Genomic DNA, 21,756 nt, shown 5'->3' with positions numbered 1-21,756 from the left:
AGAACTTTAGGTTCCGGAATCATCTCCTGGCATCAAGCCTTCAAAGTTTGATGACAGGACTATATCATTTTAGTTATAAGTTTTGGCTTCGAAAGTGAAATGACTTTAAAAATATTGAAGTATATCGTAGAATAACTACTAAAGCCATGACTTATTTTGAAGTCTTTGGTTTTGGATCTTGAAGAGCTGAAGTTATTATTCAAAAATATTTGAAAATAAAAAGTCATCATGTACCTTATCACTTCAGTCTTGAAATTTGACAGTGTGGCCAGTTTGGGAAAAAGAGAAAAAAAAAAAAAAAAAAAGTGCAAAGTGAAGTACACGATTTTTTTCATGGCGATTTTTTTAGAGAAATTTATCAAAATACCTAGGAGAGATGCGTTATTAAAATTTTGCACATTTGCAACTATTTCAAGTCATGATCATATGTATTTTGATGGGCATTTTGAAATTAAATTAGACAATAAAGGTGAATTGTTAAATTGTTCATCTCTAATAAGTATTTTGATAAACTTCTTTTGTTTTTATGAGGTAAATTTGGGCGACATCAGCATAAATTTCCCTTTTTCAGAATTAGAGCTACACCATTTTCTGATCTCTAAATTCCACACTTGGCGTAGAAATGGATTTGCAGACCATCATGATATCGTTTAGGGCTAAGCTTTTCGATGGACTTATGAGGTGAAGCCGTATAAGGATGTGGCCTTATTGAAACTTCACCCTTTGACATTTCATCTATTTCCTTTTGTCCTAATTAAAGGAAGACACTAAAGTATATTCATAATGGGTGAAGGAGTTACAAATTATTGTTTTTTTTTTTTAATACCAATATCTCACGGGTATTGAGGGACTTCACAAAACATTCTGTTTCCATACACTGATCTCCCTTTAAATATCTTGTGGGTATTAGTATTTTTTAGCACTAATATATAAATGATTCGACCCATGCAATATCGGTATTTTCGAACACCAATATCCTCTCTAATGCACTAGAGAGATATTGGTATTTACAAAGACAAATATTTTTACACCAATATCCTCTCTAACTCATTAGAGAGATATTGGTATTTACAAAGACAAATATTTTCACACAATTTAAATGAATCTACCCCTTATCAATAATGACTTGTTGTTCTTATAAAAAAATTAGTGATAACCATATGCTTCTTGTATGATAGTTTTCCTTGTAAAGTTGACGCCTTACTTTGATTGTTTAAAGTTCACAAGTGAGAACACAATCAAAGGTTGATATGTGAGACTACACCAGCAAACAATCATAGTAATCTCACAAGAGAAATCAAAGTGAGCCTATTTTGATTGGTTAAGGTTGAAGTTTGATTTGTAAAATGGCTGCAGAGGTGAATAAGAGTTTCTATACCTTCAAAACAAGTTCATCAAATTGAGAAGGGATTAGGTGTTGGATTTGGCAGGGTTTCAAACACAGAGTCCATTTTCTCCTGATTCTGCTTCTAGGTTGACGAGATTGTCGAGAATGATAAAGGATGGAAACAGTGAACTTTCTACAATATAAGTGAGACTGTGAGATGCACCTTAAAAATCCATTAGAAAAGGTTGTTTAGATGCTAAAAAGACCTTCTTATCAACTATATCAAGGACATATATATAAAAAAAAAAAAAAAAAGTTCAAGTCTTAAAAATAGTTCATCTTGTATCATATTATTTAGACAATGTACTTTCAAAATTTTCAATTGTTTATAGATATCTTCAATCTACACCATTTTTAGAGCTTTAAATTTCATAATTAGTGACAGAAACATGTTTTCAGCTTTGAATTTCATAATTAAGAATCTTTCAAACCATCGTAAGGATCTTCAACACTGAAAGTGCATGTTCGCGCAGAGTTTGAAATTGTACTTTCTTTGATTATGTAATGCAGGACCCTATGTAAACCACAAGAAAGAGAGCTTTGGGCAAAGCTTGTCAAGGTGGTGAGTGCCACAATCTCACATCTAAAGTTCCATTCTCATTAGGTCCTAAGTGAATACAAAAAGGAGTTACTATAGTCACCGTAACATAATTTGGGGATGGAAAAAGTAAAGATATCAATCTAACATGGTAGAAGTATGGTGCGTCTCCAAATTATCAGAAAAAGTGTTCCTAATAAGATGCACCTCTAAAATCTTTTGAAAAAGATTGTTTTAATATTGTAAAAATATCTAATTGATTATCTCGACGTCGAGATGTATAAGTATAAAAGAAGAAAAAAAAAACGATTTCAAATCTTAAAATAGAACATCTTGCAACACATTAATGAACCATTCATTTTCAAGATTTTTACGTATTTATAGATTACTTGATTTGAACCATTTTTTAAGTTAAAAAATTTATAACTAGAGATAAATAATAGATTATCACATTATTCTAAGAACTATTAACGCCAAAGTTGCATCTCATGATAATGTTCAAAGGTGCACTTTGATTTGATTGTTTAAGGTTGCAACCTAATGTAAACCTGTTCCTTATGGATATGCTTATAAGACATTTGAATTTTATAATCAGGAGTTCAAATAGATTATCAGGTTATTGTAAAGTTTAGTGTTGACACCTTAATACCTTAGACCTATTTTTAAATAAAGGGAATAGTTCTAAAATACTAAAGGCATTTTGGTTATTTATAACTTTCAGGGCTTCACAAACACGATATGGAACTGGTGGTCAACCAGGATCTTAGCCGGTTTGATCAAAAATAAAAATTTAATTTAATTAAAAACAAATCAAAATCAACATTTGATTGGTTTTGGATTATTAAATCGGTTCTATTTTAACCGATTCATCTACCCAAATAATGTGGTACAAATGATTATGATTTTCCTAGACCCGTCGCCGGTTAACGGCCATTTCGAACTAAAACTGTCAAGTGTTAACCATTTTGAGGACAAAGTAGAAAGTTTCAAGGGCATTTTAATCATTTGTATAGTTTTTAGGGTTAAGATAGTCATTTCAACCTAACCCGCGCTTACTTTCATGTGTTTACTTAGAGTCATAACAGAGAGAAAACAGAGTGCAAAAATGGGAGCTTCTCGTCTCAGATTTTTTGCCCTAATTTTCATTCTGCTTCCATTTTTGTTCCTCTTTGGAATCTCTTATGCTTCTTCGGAGCTCGTGATCAATAAAGCAGAGCGCAGGGTAAGCGTTTTTTATTCATTTTTCCATCGTAGATCCATCTGATTCGAAACAATGTTTGTTTAGACGTAGATTCATCATTTTGATGGATTTTTTTTTTTTTGTTTGTATAGCTCAAATAATTGATTTTTTGTTGATTTAATGGGGAAAATGGGCTCTGATACTATTGTTCTCCGTGGTTATCCTTTAAGTGTCCAATTATTTATCGTAATTTCGAATGATATTGGAACAATTTTAATTTTTTCCGCTTCTGATGATTTGCAGGTTTAATATTGTTGTAATTCTCCCCTTGTTCATTGGAAAGATACTTTTTTTGAAATTTTTTTAATGGATTGATTCCTCTGGATAAGGCCAATTCTCTCTGCTATAATAAGGGGAATGAAAATTATGACTTCTGATGGGTTGGCTTATGGTTTCTAGAGAACCCACATTAACTTGATTCTCTCTTCTTCTTTTTTCCCAATTAATTGGGAAAAGGCTAAAATGATGATGATGATGATGATATGTTTTTGAACGGAAATGTTAAGAAAATTTTTGAAGCTATAAACGAAAAAATTTGTGAACTATTTTGAGATAACTTGAACTTTTTTTTTTTTTGTTATTGGAAATAAATTATGCGACCTAATGAGTAACTTGTCTGTTGCTCAATGCAATAGAGCTAGTGTGTATAAACTCAAGCGAGAAGCTGGTAGCTTTAAGGAAGGAGAGAACTCTCTTACTGAGTTGAGAACTTGGGTTTCCTTCAAATTTGAGCTTTAAGACCAATTAATGGTGTACCTTTAGTGATCTTGAACTATTTGGGCTTGTTTGAATTTTTAGGATGGAGCTGCATAAAGGTCAACGTGCCATTCAAAGGTGATGTTGAGGCATAGTTTTGTAGCTAAAGTCTAAACTGTAAGCTAAATGCTTAGAGAAGCAGTGAAATTTTTGCGAATTTTTACTTTCCTTGCAACATGGAATACATAAATGACTTAATTTCTTATGAAACTGAAGTCTTTGCTCCAATACCAGTCAAACTTTTGTTGATTATTTAGTGAGTCACACACAATGGCAATAGTTTGTATGGATAAACCCTTGCATAGATGTGTACACGAAGATCACTAATGTGTCACCTGATTCTTTTTCTTTTCTTTTTTTTTGAACAATAATGAAATTTATTGATGGGGATAAGAATGTACAGACGAAAAGGAAAAGAAAAGATGAAAGCAACATCTCAAAGGACTATATGCTCTATTGCTACATCTATCACAGGGCTACCACTAGAGTCTCCCTCATTGGCACCTATGTGAATTTGTATAGACAAGACATCCATAGAGTTTCCATATGCCACAAATCTCTCCACAAACCATTCCCAACTGCTACAAAGTGCCCTCTTCTTGTGTGATGCAATGGTCTTGTTTTCTAATCATAGTCAACCCAGATCCCTGATGTTATCCCGCTTTCAATGTTTTAAACCAAGGAGAAGGTAGGTGCAATTCAATTCATGAAAAATGCTTAAATAGTCTGTAAATTATATTAGTTGGAGTCATTAATTTTTTCTTGTATGGGGGAATATCAATGATATAACCTTATTTAATGGCAATGTTATGTGGGAAAATAGAAAGTGAAGATTTTAATCTGTTAATTGAAGTAATGCAGTTGGGATAAGGCTTCTATGATGATGATGATGAATTGAAGTAATGCAGTATTACCTTATTAATTGAAGTAGTCCAGCACCAGCTTTGCGGGTGTCCTTTTTTCTCAGTTAGCCATGTACAATTAGATTGTCACCCATGGACATCATTTCCAAATGCTCTGACATCCTGCCTTTTCTTTTGAAATGGATGCTTATGGAATCTCTTGGCTGCAAATTTGTGCAGATTGATTTGACCTCCTCAATTGTCAGAGTTTACACAACTTTAAAGGTAATATAGGTGTTTACTTACTAGGCCTTCATTTACAATCCAGTTCTCCTGTTGAATGAATTTAACTTGTCATTGTTGTCAATGAATTATCTGTATTTCCTCTACTTGCATAATTAGCAATGGTTTGCCTCTCTTTCAGTTTGTTATATTAAGCTAATGCATCTCTTTCAGGTTGAGAATACAGGGCCTTCTTCTGCATCAGAAGTTCTTCTTGCTTTTTCACCAGCCGAGACTGAACATCTCTCAGTTATTAAGGCATCTTTTGTAGAAGGAAAACGAAAAAAGAAAACTTTCAGTCCTCTTCCTGTAAATCCCACCAAATTACCTAGTGCCCCAAAAGGCACGCAACTATTCTCTCTGTCACTGTCCAAGCCATTAAACAATGGCGAAAGCATAACTCTTGAAGTTCTTACCATATTTACTCATTCACTTCAGCCTTTTCCTGTAGAGATCTCTCAGTCTGAATCACAATTTGTCCATTATCGAGACAGTGCTGTATTGCTCTCGCCTTATGAGATTAAAGAGCAGATAACATATATTAAAACTCCAAGCAATAAGATAGAATCATACACAAGAGTGGACCCTACAAATGTGGTGGGCACCGAATTGAAGTATGGTCGTTTTAATGACCGCCCCGCTTTTTCATTTCTCCCCATAATGGTGCATTTTGAGAACAATCACCCTTTTGCAGTTGTTGAGGAACTCATACGCAGAATAGAAGTATCACATTGGGGAAGCGTTCAGGTAAAAGAGCATTACAGACTGGTCCATGCGGGGGCTCGACACAAGGGCGTTTTTTCAAGGTTTGCGTCAATATAATCTTCTGTTTGAACCATGAATTACTACTATCTATCACAAATTATTCTTTTTCTTAGAAAAGGGCGAAGAAACCGCCTGTAATATCGACCTTTTGATGATTTCGTTGAAAGATCTTTCTTTTAGGAGATTGCATGATGCATCAACAACTGAAACATACATTGCCTTTTCAAGCTTATTCATGTAGTATAGCCGTTTAAAGTTTCAACCTGATCCCCATGAGTGGCCAACAAACCCATTCTTTTTGAAACATAATCAGACCGAATAAATATCTTGATAAATTCCATGATATGGTCTTCTGGGATCTTTTGTTGACAGATGAACTTACACCACTTTTGGCATTTCTGAACAAAATGTTTTCTTACTATTTGTAATAGCAGCAAGTAGTACTCTTGGCCACATTATTTCGGTTTTACTCAGTTATTTCGAGCAGCAACTAGTATGTTGCCAGATCGATAAAAAAAGCAAATATGCTGGTCGCCTGAACACTCTTATTAGGAATCTATCTTATTCAGTCTAACCCCTTAACTATATCATCCTCAGCCCAATCTTTTTGCTCAAATCAATCAAATAATGTATGTCATCTCAGTCCAATTGGTCAGATAAAATTGAGAGCAACTGGGTAGTTTTATAGTTTTTTAGTTGCTCAAAATCAACACCAATGCCAAAATTTTTGTTCATTTGAGAACTCGCATTGACAGGGTGGATTACCAAGCAAGACCAGCTTTCAGTGGTGTGTCATCGTTGAAGCATCTGTTGGCCAGATTACCACCTCATGTTCATTCTGTTTACTACAGAGATGAGATTGGAAACATTTCTTCATCACACTTACGTGGTGATTCTCAAAAGGTATGTCCTATCGTTTTCCCTTCTCTAATGCAATATGTGAAAGGTGAAGAAATCTTAGTTAAAGGAAAAAAGATGGGCAGATATTTTTCATAATGTAAGATGCTAAGTGTTTATGACTTTATGTCATCCCATTAATTGGAGGTTTGAATATATCAAGGTCTTTTCTTCTGAAAAGATCAGGGATTCCCTCTTTCTTTATTTGTTGCTGTCCAAGAAAATGGTGCAAGATCACATTGCAGGTAATTAATCCATGATAAAATGATGATTTCCTCTTAGGAAAATACACTATAGTTCAATAGATTATGGTTTTCAATAGTCTATTGGGCTCAAAATCTTCCAATGAAATGCGTGGTGATGAGGAGAGAGTGGAACCTACAATTAGTTTCATGTACTGTTCTGGCGATCCCACTCTTTCTCGTCTCCAATCCATCATTTGTTTGGATGATCATGACCTGTGTTTTGAAAACTCAGGTGAGTCTGCTTGACTCACTGAGTTACTCACCTGAGACACCCCAAAATTCGGGGGATGGTATAAAATAATATAAATAAATAAAGAGTGTGCATTGCTTGGGCAAGTATTGTAAGACTCATCTGGGTAGCTGACTCACCCAAGTTTACAATGGTCAGACGAGTCACTACAGTTCTTGGCAGACAATTGTACACCGTAGCAGTTAAAAGGGGATGGAAACCAGCCCCCTTTTTTTTCTCTCATATTTTATTTTAGACAACTTTGGAGGAACTGATTTGAGCTTGTATTTCAGTTATTGACTATTTTTTGCATGAGCAATCCACTAGATAGATTACATTTAAGAAGAAAAAAACCCAATTTGATGGATTTCAGAATCTGAAGCTTTCGACCTAGGCTTTGGCCTATTTTAAAAACTTGTGTTTTCTTTGCAACGGGTAGTCGATCTTTGATCAAATTTTATTATAAAGCCTATTTTTGGGTTCTTCAACCCATATTAGGCAAATTTCCTGCAAAAAGCTCAAACGAATTGTATTTTGATGAGTTAATTTTTGGATTCACTATTCATCCAAAAGTTCTAAGGGCTTGGATCTCCTAGATCTGAACATGAAACCCAAACCTGGTTTGGGATCTTTACTGGGGTTGTCTGAGGAAGCTTAGACAAGAATTGGAGGTATCAATTCCATTGAATGTGAAGATTGGGAGGTTCAACTTGAAATTTTTGGTAAGTTATTTGTTTCAATTTAAATTCATAAGATTGGTTTATTTTACTAGATAGGTTTTAGTTCTTTTATAATAATTATATATTTTAATAAATTTTGTTTTTTCTTGTTTTTTCTATTCTATTTTTTCCCCTTTTCTTTTTCTTTTTTTTTTTTAAGCCAATAACATTATTAATGCTTTACATAATACATGTATATACTTTCATTACTTTCTATGATTTTTCTAAATTTTTCTGTTTTCTGATTCTTATCGATTTTTTCCTTATTCTTTTCTCATATTTTGGCCTCTTTGAGCAGCTTGGGTGGACCCAAACTCGCCCAATTAACTCTGCCAGGCCAGGGACCAAGTTCTGCGGTGGAACCGAGTTGTTAAACATTGACCATAACTTCAAGGGCCATATGCTTCACGGGAAAGAAATCTCTAAGAAAATTCTTTCCTGCTGGACTTCAGCTTTCCCATTTCTGTTTCATGGGAAAGCATAGTGTGTAGAGAGTGTTCCACAGCCAAAGTGGCGCTCAATGCATTTTGGTGGGAACAAGGCGTCATATCTATATATGTGTGAAGGCACTTTCCCAATGTGGGGGAGGGGGGAGCTCTATCTGGAATGAACTCTGCGGAGAGAGAGCTTTCCACTGAAACAAACATGCCCTAATCGACGACGGTCTTCCATAGTCTGTTGTCTTAGCATGGTTTCCTTCCTCCCATTATCTTTCGCATGCTGTCCTTCCTCTAGTCTCTTGTCTTCTTTTTTTTTTTACCTTTTTATTTATTTATTTTCTTTTTGATTTACTATTTGAGTTTCACGTAACAGTCAGAACTTGAAATACAACCAAGATACCCATTATTTGGAGGATGGAAGGCTCATTTCATCATAGGTTACAGCCTGCCATTGCAAGATTTTCTCTTTGAGACGGAGGAAGGCAAACGCTACCTCAACTTCTCTTTTGGTTGCCCCTTTGTTGAGACAGTCGTCGACAAATTGACAATCAAAGTAAGTTACAATATTTGTAACACCCAAGCTCAAGGAGTACTTCTGTCTATTCTTTACCCTTTTATCTATTATTAGATGCTACCACCTTGTATTGTTTTGGCTGACTGAACAATAAATGGGTAAATTGAATATTTTCCAGATTGTGCTGCCTGAAGGATCCAAAGTACCAACTGCTGAAGTCCCCTTTCTAGTGGAACAGGATCAAGAGGTAACATCCCCTAACAAAATATAGTTGAAGTATTGGTCTCTCTCTCAACATATGTACATTTACTAGTTTGCCCTTTTCTATAGAATAAGTATACAATGAGGCCCTTACCTCGTGTACAAGGTAGTCACAATTACTCTTGACCATTGGATGGCTGCAATTATTCTATTGACCATGCCCAAAGTTCAAAAGAATTTTTCTCGAACTTTGTGATATACCTAAGCTATCAAATTTCACGTCAGATGGTTATAAGTAATTGTGACCTCCTTGTACACGAAGTAAATGGTGTCATCGTATACAATCCCTTTTCTATATAGGTTATACATTTATGATATCATCAAAACAACGCAATCATTTTATAACAGAAACCTTATGATCTACATTATTGCAAATAGCTACACACACACACACACAGTGTGCTTATCATCCCCACCTCCAATAGCTAAGAGGGGTTGTGTATAAATGATAGCTCTTGAAAATTTAAAGCATTTCCTTCTCTCAGGAAATGCAATATGTCTCATTTACTGGATAAAGCCATCAAGTTTGTGATAGTTGTTATGCTTTTATTGGGTTGTTCTAGTATTCTTTTGTTTGGGAAGGTTCTTGCTTATTCTGCTCTTTTCCATAACTATTTCAGACAAGTTTTTCTTATCTCGATGTCATTGGAAGACCTGTTGTAGTCCTGAAAGCTAAAAACATTGTGCCCGAGCATAATGTCCCGTTTCAGGTAATGACTTTTGGATATTCAAAGCTTAGTTTCTTTATCAGTTACGTCACTGAGATCTGATATATGGTATGCCACACGAGGCATGCACCCTCCATTTGCGATGATCGATGTTGGAGATTAATCATACCTGTGTGATTGTTCATGTCGGGAACTGTTAGCAATCTCCACCATCAATCATTGTGAATGGATGGTGGAATCTGCAGAGGTGTACCATTTACCATACGCTATTGATGTATATTATATTTTCACTGTTTCTTTTGCATGATGATGGTGAAAGGACTCTCTAAGTGGTTCGCTAGATGAACTGGTTTAATGGTTAGGATATGGCCTTTCTTGTTGCAGGTTCACTACAAGTTCAACCGAATATTTATGCTTGCAGAGCCATTGATGTTGGTCTCAGCTGTTTTCCTGTTTTTCGTGGCATGCATTGCATATCTTAACATCGATCTCTCTATTGCAAGGCCATCTTCCTTGCAATCTTCAAAAGAATAACTCCCAACAAGATTAGGTGGGTGGGTGGGTGCAGAGATATCTTATAGTGGTTTCCAAATTTTTTAGGTGAACTATCAGACGGGAACCAGTTTCTAGTAAATTTTGATTTTGAAAGAGAGAGAGAGAGATTTGTGCCATAGATGTTTATGATCTCCAATGCTAGAAAATTCTTGGAGAGGCTTTTCTATCAAATATGTTTATGAACTCTAATTTGACTGTGTACGAGAGAGAGAGAGAGAGAGAGAGAGAGAGAGTCCCTGTGAAATGCAAAGAGAGAGCCAGTGACGCTATTATTGTAAAATTAGTTCCGAGTGTGTGTAGAGAGAGTTAAGAGGTTCTTGTCACTGTGAAATGTGAACATGTAGGAAGATGAGGCCATGTTTTTTCATTCATTCTAGGACCTGGCAGCAACCATTTCCACAAACTATTGTAAAATTTTCCCTTTTTTAAGGGTGAGATTTTCTGAGGCCACAGCTGTATACGGCTACGGCTCAAATCTCCACTTAAAAGACCATTCCTGGGCCCCAAATTTTGGAGCATAGAGAGAGAGGCACCAAACTTGTGGACTCACTGTTTCTCCGCCTAAAAGACCTCATGAAAAAACATATGAAGTCACGCAGGAGTATGCTGACTATATACTCCCTTAGGTAAAACTCAATTTATTAGTATTTTTAAGCGTGTATACTGTGCTCCTATAGGAGCTGCTACCGTCCAGGTACTGGGGCAAAGAAACCCTACTCATGAATAATTTTTTAATCTTAAATTTTGTGACCGTTCAAGAATCACTAGATGATTATTTTAAAAAGAAAATATTTATTTTTAAGTTCTCTACTACTTAGAACTTCAAAATATTGAACAATATGTTCAATCTTGAGATTGCTTTTTCCAATTGCATAGAGAATGCCAACAGCTTTTAATTTTTTGAGGTTAGGTTATGGATTGCAGGGGTTATATTCCCAAAATTTGGGAACTTAAAAGTTACTTCTACATTGGGTTTTACACAAGGGAGTAAACGAACATTATGCTCTTATGTGAGCATGAGATCTTTAGCATTTTTAGTACTTCAAATTTTGCTGACGTTACCTTTCCAACCTCTTCAATTGGTAGACTAACGTCAATAAAAACGCTTCTAAATTGCGCTTTCTATATACTTGAAAAAAATAATATCTTAAGATTGAATATTGCCCGGCCAATTTTTAAAGGGTTAAATTTAAGTATTGGAGAAGTGGAAATTTAAATTTTTTTTTTATTTTGAAAATAGTCATTTAGAGATTATTATGTGGTTATCTTCAGATAAAAATAAAAAATAAAAAAATAAAAAACTTTCTATGCAACCCAACTTTTTCTCTTCCTTTTTTACCCAAAACAAACTTTCTATGCATATATTCTCTTACTTTTTTCCCCAAAACAAATTTTTTATGCAAATACCCCCAATGAAAAAAATTCATTTAAAAAAAAAAAAAAATTATAAAAAAAAAACCCAAGACCAAACATTGCATGCAACTTACCCCCAACCCAACTTTTTCTCTAACTTTTTCCCGCAAAACAAACTTTCTATACAAATACCCCTCAAGAGAAAAAATTCATTTTTTAGACAGAAATGACCTTCCCGTACACAAAAATTTTTTTAACTGAAAACAAACTTTTTATACAAATACCCCCAAGGGAAAAAATTCATTTTTTTCGACGGAAATGACCTTCCCGTACACAAAACTTATTTTGGCCAAATTTGACATTGACTTTTAGACCCAGTAACACATTGTCAGAGTGCACAAGTGCTAGACTGCCCTAAGACTATTGCCGGACCGCCCTTTGCAACTGTCGAACCATACTTCACAATGTCGAAGCCCTACTGTCGGATTGCCCTTTGCAACCGTCGGACTATACTTTACACAATACCAGAGCCCTACTGCCGAACCGCACTTTACATATTATCGAAGCACTTTACACATTGTCGGAGCCCTACTGCCGGATTGCACTTTACACAGTGCCCGAGCCCAATTGCCGAACCGTATTTTATACAGTGCCGGAGGCCTATTGCCGGACCGCACTTTATATTGTACCGAAGACCTACTGCCCCACCGCACTTTATAGTGTCGGAGCCCTACTGCCGGACCACACTTTAACACAGTGCCGGAGCCCTACTGTCGGACCACACTTTAACAAAGTACTGGAGCCCTACTGCCAGACCGCATTGTATATAGTGTTGGAGCCCTACTGCCGAACCACACTTTAACAAAGTGCTGGAGCCATACTGCCGGACCACACTTTACATAGTGTCGGAGCCTACTGCCAGACCGCACTTTATACAGTGTCAGAGCCCTACTGCCGGGCCGCACTTTACACAATGTTGGAGCCCTACTGCTGGGCCGCACTTTATACATTGTCGGAGCCCTACTGCTGGACCGCACTTTATACAATGCCGGAACCCTACTGCTGGAGCACACTTTACACAGTGTTGGAGCCCTACTGCCGGACCGCACTTTATACAGTGTTGGAGCCCTACTGTCAGGCCGCACTTTACACAATATAGGAGCCCTACTGTCAGGCCGCACTTTATACAATGCCGAAGCCCTATTGCTGGATAGCATTTTATACAGTGTCGGAACCCTACTGTCGGACCACACTTTACAGTGTCGTAGCCCTACTGCTGGACCACACTTTATATAGTGCTGGAACCCTACTGTCAGACTGCACTTTACAGTACTGGAGCCCTACTGCTGGACCGCACTTTATATAGTGTCGGAGCCCCACTGCCTCTGATACCATAATAGAATGTCTCATAATACAAAAAACTCATATTTAAGACTTGCGAAAACCTTAGATTTGAGGTTTATGGCTCTGATACCATAATAGAATCTCTCTGAACACTGCAGAGGGGAACCCTCTATATATTGATTGATTAAAGAGTACACAAAGTATGCAGAGAACCGATTGATTAAATAGTACACAAGACTCGCATAAATAATCTTATCAATATATATATATATATATATATATATATATATATATATATATATATATATGGGAAAAGATGGGATTAGCCACTAGCTCATATGAACATATGAGCCCGGCTCATATTGAATCTGGGCCGATCTGACAATTACAGATGTCCAGTAGTGCTTGAATATTAGTTTATTTTTTACATATCCAAATCACTTGAAATTTTAGGTGTGCGTTCTAAATCACATGAATACTATGATTTGGATCTAACAAGGTATATATGGACACGACAATATATACCTTGGATCTGGTCTTGAATTTTATTTTATTTTCTCTATATCCAAATCCTAGGACTCATGTAGATATGCATCCCCTCTTCATTACCCATTTTTTAGATAGATTTTGGCCCTAATTTTTTAGGTATATATAATCTCTAACAAGGAGTGCATGCATGTGTTAAACAAAAAAAAACGAAATTTTAAATAAGTTGTAAAAACTAAAAATAATAATTTTTTGAACAAAATTTCAAATGGTCAATTTTACCTATTTTTTAAGCGAACACAACTCCACATCCATTTTTAAGATGGACAAATATAAGGTTGCAACCTCGGACAAATATAAGGTTGCAACCTTGTACTATAGAGTAAGGTGCACCTCGAAAATCAGTAGAACAAAGAGTATTTCGAAATTGGAAAACTTTCCAATTGACCATCTCCATCTCAAAATGTATGAATATATTAAAAAAGAAAAAGGAATTCCAAGTCTTAAAAACAATGCACCTTGTAACAATTAATATTGATTGTCTATTATCAAGATTTACAAATATTTTTAGATTTGTTCGATCAGCACAATTTTTTTAATTTTAAATTTCGTAATTAGGTTTGAATATGGATTTTTAAACAATTGTAAGGTTTTTGACACCAAAACCACATCTTTCAATAAAATTTAGAGGTGTGCCTTACTTATCTATACGTCGGCAACTTATACAAATCTTTCCCATTTATAGGAAAAAAATTTACACTTGTGTGTGCGTAGACCTAGACATGATCTGACCTAACTTGAGCCTAGTGTTTGCAATATCGGTTGGTTTAACTCAGAACCAGCTGGTTAGATTAGAATCGGGCATTGGTCGGTTCCGCTTTTGGCTGGTTTTGGTGATCAAGGTAGGTATTTTAAAAAAATTCAAACAAATTATATAAATCCTAAAAAAATAAGGGATTTGTTTGTACTGTATTTTCAAATATATATCTTTTTATCATTTTGTCAAAGGTTGGAAAATGTTTTGGCCACAAATACTTATTTTTAAAAAATTTTCTATTTTTTTGAAAAAACTCAAAAATACCCTTGGGCACAAATCGATTTTTTAAAAATCTATTTTTTCACTAATTTTGAACTTCATTTGGATGTGCTTTGTTTAATCATTTTTTAAATATAGTTTCAATATTTTTTTAGACTTTTTTGTAATTGTTTTAAATTTTTTAATACTTTTTTTATCAGTTGGGAGTTGCCTAGTTAGGCCGATTGAACCAGCCGGTTTACCAGTTACTCGGAACCAGCCCTTGGCCAGCTTCCATACCAGTTCGATTTTTTTGACACTTATACGTAGATACCAGTTTGGATTTTTTTACACTTATACGTACATAAGACATATGGAGCATGGTAGCTTTATGTTGTTCAGGCATATAGAAAACCATGAATTTGGTATGTATATTGAAAGGGAAATGGTGGTTAATATATACGCATATAAGGCTCACAGAAAAGGACACATATACATATATAACATAGAGATGTGATGTCAGACAAGCAAATGCCACTTGATTGTAGATATAACCTTGAATGAAAAAGCGATGGTGCAAATTAATATATATATATATATATGTTTTCTGAATTTAGTTACATATAGTATTAAGAATACAACATCGTTTGTAATTTTGTTTATGCATAGAATAGTTTGGTGCCACATGGTATCACTTGTGTGTGTGTGAGAGAGAGCATTGTTTGCACAACAGACGAACAATGTTAATAATTTGTCCGTTTGGCAATTCGAACCAGCCTCGGAAACTGGTCTTTTGGCCGGGACTCAGTAACTGGGTAGGTCCTAGGCGGTTCAAAAAGTATTAAAAAATACAAAACAAATATAAAAAATATGTGAAAAATATATTTAAAACATGATTAAACAAAGCACATCCAAATGAAGTTGAAAAGCAATGAAAAATAGATTTTAAAAAACGAATTGCGCCTAGAGGTATTCTCAAAATTTTCTTAAAAAGAGGGAAAAACTTAAAAATAAGTATTTATGGCCAAAAAACACTTTTCAATTTTTTCCAAAGTGATAAAAAAAAAATAAATCAAAACCACATAAAATAATCCCCTATTTTTGAGATTCTAGAATATTTTTAAAATACCCGGCTGGACCACCAAAATTCGCCCAGCTCCGGTTTGTCACGCCGAATTTACAAACACTAGTTTGGTGCCACATGGTATATCTACATCACTTATAATAAGAAAGAGGGGGAGGCAACGAAGAATAGGCTCATTTGATGTTTCATTACCAAGTTAGGCATGATTTGTTATGAACACTTCGAATTAGGAAAGACATTCTACTTGATATGGTCCCCCACAAAACCTAGCCACATACAACACTTGGCCATTTATCCAATAATTAATAACAAATACTATCTATTCATTACTATAATAAGTATTGTTTATTATTGGGTAATGCCTGATTCTTTTGGAGTAAAGGAAGACCTTTGCCATAAAGTAATACCCCATTCTACATATAATATATGGCTTTTTCAATTGATTAATGGGGTATATTTGCTATCAATGATTGCACCTTACTTAAATTTTTACATATATTATAATGTTAAGTCGCTCTTTACTATCTGTTTAAAGTTGTGGTAGACATGTGCACTTATTTTTAGGGTGGATATTATCCTACGATTGGGAGAATAACCCCTTTTCCGAGCTTGCACAAGGGTGTAAATGGGTCCGGCGAGGTCAGGTCAAGTGGAGCCGAACTGATAGTTGCAAGGGTTGAACTCGATTTGAGCCCGACCCGATTAGGTCCAGGTCATCAATGCAACTTGTTGGCTCAAGCCGTGTTCGCAATATCGGCTGGTTCAACTCGGAACCGGCTGGTTATATCAGAATCGGGCATTGGTCGGTTCTACTTTTGGCCGGGTTTGGTGATCTGGTTGTGTATTTAAAAAAATATTCAAAATAATTATATAAAAGCCTAAAAAATAAGGTATTTGTTTGTAATGGGTTTTCAAATGTTTTTCATTATTATTTTGTCAATGATTGGAAAATGTTTTGGCCATGAATACGTATTTTTACATTTTTCATCTTTTTTGAAAGTTTTTAAAATACTTTTGGGCACAAATTGATTTTTTAAAAATATTTTTTTTTACTAATTGTAAATTTCATTTGGATGTGCTTTGTTTAATCATGTTTTAAATATATTTTTTTAAAAAAAACTATATTTTTAACACTTTTTTGACTGGTTGGGAAGAGAGAGACGTATTTTCCGCACTTGGTTACACGTACCACCATCTTATCTAGGCTCGTTGTTACTTTAAGTGTTCGCAATATTAGCCAGTTCAACTCGGAACCTGCCGGTTAGATCAAAATCGAGCATCGTTCCACTTTTGGCCGGTTTTGATAATGAGGTTGAGTATTTTAAAAAATTTCAAAAAAATTATAGAAAATACTAAAAAAAATGTTTGTAATGTGTTTTCAAATGTTTTTATTATCATTTTGTCGAAGATTGGAAATTGTTTTGGCCATGAATACTTATTTTTACATTTTCCATCTTTTTTGAAAATTTTCAAAAATATCTCTGGGCACAAATCAATTTTTAAAAAATCCATTTTTTTCACTAATTTTAAACTTCATTTAGATGTGCTTTGTTTAATCATGTTTTAAATATATTTTCCATATTTTTTTAGATTTGAAGCCTATCTAGGTTGGTTGTTATCTTTTAAGTGTTCGCAATATCGGCGGGTTCAACTCGGAACTATAAAAAGTTCAAAAAATTTATATAAAGTCCTAAAAAAAATGATTTGTTTGTAATGCATTCTCTCTTCTTTTTTTTTTTATCATTTTGTCAAAAATTGGAAAATGTTTTGATGAATATTTATTTTTACTTTTTTCCATTTTGTGAAAAAATTCAAAAATACCTTTGGGGACAAATAATTTTTTTAAAATTATTTTTTTTACTAATTTAAAATTTTATTTGGATGTGCTTTGTTTAATCATATTGTAAATATACTTTTCATATTTTTTTAGATTTTGTTTTATATTTTTAACACTTTTTTTTATGGATGAGAGGAAAGACGGACTTATTTTCCGCACTTGGTTACGCATATCACCAGCCTATCTAGGCTGGTTGTTACCTTAAAGCTGTAACGAATCAAAAAAGTGTTAAAAAACATAAAAAAATTTTAAAAATATAAAAATTATATGTAAAACATTATTAAACAAAGTACATCCAAATAATGTTTAAAATTAATGAAAAATGGATTTTTTTTAAAAAAAAAGCAATTTATACCCAAAGGTATTTTTTAAATTTTCAAAAAAGATGTAAAAAATGTAAAAAAATATATTCATGGCCAAAACATTTTCCAGCCTTTGACAAAATGATATTAAAAAAAAAAAAAAAAAACATATGAAAACATTTGACAAACAAATCCCTTAATTTTAAAAAAATTTATGTATTTTTAAATTTTAAAAAAAATAAAAAATAAAAAAAAAGCTGAATCACCAAAAGCAGCCAAAAGTAAAACCGACCAATGCTTGATTATGATCTAATTCCGAGCTGAACCGGATTGCGAGCACTAAAAGGTGACAACCAGGCTAGATAGGCTGGTGGTTGGTGTAACTAAATGGAAATAATAATCCTCTCTCTACTCCCAACCACATTTTTAATGTAGCAGTGTTTGACCAGGACCTCAAGAGACAAAAATATCACACTTCTCCATTCTCCCTATTTAATATTTCTAAAACTTGTTTTTCTTTTTCTTTTTTTGGTTTTCTTTTAATCGCTCACAAAATTAGCCAACAAAATTGACCAAGCACATAGACTAATATACTCCTCATGTTCAACAAGTAACTTCATGTTTGATATTTTCCTAATTTTCAGTAAGTTCAAACATAAGGTATTTATGAAAGAGTGCAGTTTGTATGAGGTGTCAATCAGAGGAAATGTATTTTTAAATTTTGCTGTGTGTTGTAAATAAGGAAAAGTATTTAAATGTATTTCTATATAGGCATAAATGTATTTTTAAATTTTGCTGTGTGTTGTAAATAAGGAAAAGTATTTAAATGTATTTCTATATAGGCATAAATCATTCATCGTAAAGATGGATGTAAATGATGGTCCCTCTAAAAATTAAATCCAATAGTTGAAATATTTCCTTCAAAACTTATTATTGTTACTTTTTCAAATTTTAATTTTTTGCATATTAATGATATCCATGTTAGATATTATATATTCTTTAAAAATTGGGACCAAAATCTATTTGAAAACTTGTCCAAACTTAAATACTATAAATTATATATAAATTAAGCCAAAAGATATTATACCCCGTGGGAGTATACTAACTACTTTCGCCTGAAGATCGAGATTTTTGGGATGTACCCAGTGTTTACCCTATTCGACTCAGGAATCGGTAATGCCATGTCGGTTCTAGTATAATACACGAAGTGTTTACCCGGTTCGACTCGCTTGGTTCGACTCAGGAATCAGCAACGCCGGTTCTAGTATAATACACGAAGAAACCGCCTGTGTCTAGAGAAGATAACTCGGTTCTTCTAGTATAATAGAAACACGAAGAAACCACTCTTCTAGTATAATAGAAATACGAAGAAACCGCTCTTCTAGTATAATAGAAACCTGAGAACGGTTATGACGTCACCACTCTGATTCTACATGAAAGACCCGAGAATGGTTATGATGTCACCACTCTGATTCTACACGAAAGACATCACACACGTACGCGCAGCATCACGTGCGGCAAAAATCACGTGGCACATATCACATGTAGGGTTGCCTCAATGATTCGCACACATACTTTATATTATATTACATGGTTATTTATATAGCAAAGTTGAATACCCATCTTTCGATGTGGGATAATTCCCAAACATCATTAAATGAATATGAAACTTAAATATATGTTATTTATAGGCAACATATCATCACATGCAACGAGTAGGCGTGATGGTTATAACTTCCGCATTTTGATTGACCTCCCAAGGTTGAATCCCCTTGGGCGTTGCATATTATATTAATTTTTGTTGTATAGCAGTTAATTTTGTTGGGCGTTGCAGTGGTTAATTTTTGTTGTATATAGTGGTATAATTATTTTTATTGTAAATCATATAAAAGACATAAAAAAATGAAAAATAAAAAGTTTATTCTATTTGAAATCTTTCTCTTTCTACTAACAATATCTTTCACTAAATTTATTCTAGAAACCTAAAAAATTAAATTTCTGAAAAATTAAAGTGTTATTTTGAAAATCTGTACGCATTTTATTAATTTTTATATTGATAACCAAATATTTAATTTTATTTATTAATTTTTACATTATAAATCATGTAATGTACTATTTTTATTACAGTTGTCAATAATACATTTTAAATTAGATAATATTATAAAATATTTTGAATTTGTTATTATTTATATAATAAAATAATTATAAAATATAAACTAATAATTATAATTTCAGTATATGATATTATAATTAGTTAGGCTGTAATAATTCTGAATTATAGTTAGTTAGATTGTAATAATTTGGGTTTTTTTAGCAGATTAGGGTTTTTCGCCAAAACGAGATTTTAGTGGTCATTCTTTCATTGATTTAGTCTACTATTTATTAAAGTCCATGTATAATTATATATTTTATTCAGGATAATTTTATGAATTTTATTTTATGTGATATAAATTTAATGGTTAACATAAGTTACACAGGGAAAGAACATCTCAGTATTCATAAATTAATGAAAAAAATGAAAGTTAATAATGTAGTACTCTCATTTCTTATTGGATTATTAAAAGATAACATTTATAATGAATTTTAATATTTTTTTTGGAATTTTTTTAAAGCTTAATCCGACCGATTCAGCTGATTCTCGATCCGGATCGCCGATTTACCGATCCGGATGGGTTTTTGAAGTGCCCGATCGGGGGCACCGATTCGTGTTTTAAACCACTGGATGTAACCATTTTCAACTCCTAGATTAACCAGAGAAAAGTTTTCGAATTGCAGACTCTAAAAAAAAAGATTTCTCAATATTTGAATAGAAACTATCCAATTTTTAGAATGTGAGATCTAAATGTCAGGAAACTCAAATTTCAAATTTTCTCTTTGTACAATAATAATATAGTGATCGTTAGGAGTTCCCAAAATTTCAAGTTGAGATCTTCTGATCGAGGAAGTAGATGTACACTATGTTTTTGTGGGAGCATAATATATGTGGTCATAAATCACAAATTATTATATATTTCTGCTTAAAGAGACAAAAAAAAAAAAGTTACTCATTTTATTTTGCACTAGCATTGAAATATGGGCAAGCTTTCTATGCTCCCCCCACAGCATAGAAGTTCTATCCTCCCCCTACCATCCAGCCGTCCAATTTTGATCAAGAGAGCCACTCATTTTATTTTGCACTAGCATTGAAATATGGGCAAGCTTTCTATGCTCCCCCCACAGCATAGAAGTTCTATCCTCCCCCTACCATTCAGCAATCCAATTTTGATCAAGAGAGCCACTCACCTTTTGATCTTAGATCCGACGTCTCAAAATATTTTATTTTTAGTTTTTTTTATACAAATTTTATGAATATGAAATTTGGTACTTGCCATCTTCTCATTGGGGCACACTTATAAAAAATATTAAAAATAATTTTCGATAAAATATAATAACCAAAATACCCCTTGAAACTTTCAAGGGTATTTTGATCGTTTTATTTTATTGATAATATCTTTTTATATTTTTCGCTAGTGCGAGTTTAATAGAAGAATGGATGTCTAAAATTTGGTATCAAAACAATTTATAGAAAAAAAAATAAAAATAAAATAATGTAGAGACATGGCATTGTGATTGGGATAATCTTAACCCTCCATTCAAAATAGATGATTGGATAAAAAGAGGATAGAACTTATGAGGAAGCATAGAAACCTTTTCCTAAAAACATAAAATATCATGCCTCACCCAAAAAATCTACGCATATGCAGCATTCAAACAAGACTCTTGTAGTAATAACAAGGGCACAAAGGGCTATTTTGGTAATTTCTCTTTAGAATATTCGACTATCGTCAGCGAATCACGCTCACGCTCATCGAACCGAAAGGCGCGTCTAAAAAGATAAAAGTTAAAAGAAAGAAAAATAAAAAAGTATAATAATTTGTAATTTTTATAAAAATTATTCTCTTGTAAAAATAAATAAAAAATGGAAAAAAAATCCCAGTTGTGGGGCCCATCTCTGGTT

General features: G+C 33.6%; 1 protein-coding gene across 2 annotated transcripts; it reads left to right on the top strand.

The window, feature by feature from the left end:
* Window positions 1-3,025: 3,025 nt before the first annotated feature.
* Window positions 3,026-10,527, top strand: LOC18995797 (Ribophorin I). Of its 2 annotated transcripts, XM_088871997.1 has the most exons (9): window positions 3,026-3,147; window positions 3,964-3,999; window positions 5,004-5,048; window positions 5,220-5,851; window positions 6,566-6,713; window positions 8,714-8,893; window positions 9,033-9,101; window positions 9,736-9,825; window positions 10,168-10,527. In XM_088871997.1, exons 4-9 carry the CDS (start codon window positions 5,706-5,708, stop codon window positions 10,315-10,317), a joined length of 783 nt encoding a protein of 260 aa, XP_088728123.1. In that variant the 5' UTR covers window positions 3,026-3,147; window positions 3,964-3,999; window positions 5,004-5,048; window positions 5,220-5,705; the 3' UTR covers window positions 10,318-10,527. The 2 variants fall into 2 exon arrangements, with proteins under 2 accessions (XP_088728123.1, XP_006846793.1); XM_006846730.4 differs by lacking the exon at window positions 3,964-3,999.
* The last annotated feature ends 11,229 nt before the right edge of the window (window positions 10,528-21,756 follow it).

This window comes from Amborella trichopoda, chromosome 7, assembly GCF_054954075.1.
Source record: "Amborella trichopoda isolate Santa Cruz 75 chromosome 7, AtrichopodaSantaCruz75HAP2 v2.0, whole genome shotgun sequence".
Lineage (NCBI taxonomy): Eukaryota > Viridiplantae > Streptophyta > Magnoliopsida > Amborellales > Amborellaceae > Amborella > Amborella trichopoda.
The sequence above is the reverse complement of the archived record's forward strand: the minus strand, read 5'-3'. Positions and strand labels throughout refer to the sequence as shown.

Excerpts from the sequence above, each read along its gene's own strand:
- LOC18995797 (XM_006846730.4), top strand. The coding sequence starts at position 3,031 with ATGGGAGCTTCTCGTCTCAGATTTTTTGCCCTAATTTTCATTCTGCTT. Across the intron at positions 5,049-5,219 it reads GAGTTTACACAACTTTAAAG|GTTGAGAATACAGGGCCTTC; the intron begins GTAATATAGGTG and ends CATCTCTTTCAG. Across the intron at positions 6,714-8,713 it reads TACGTGGTGATTCTCAAAAG|TCAGAACTTGAAATACAACC; the intron begins GTATGTCCTATC and ends TTCACGTAACAG.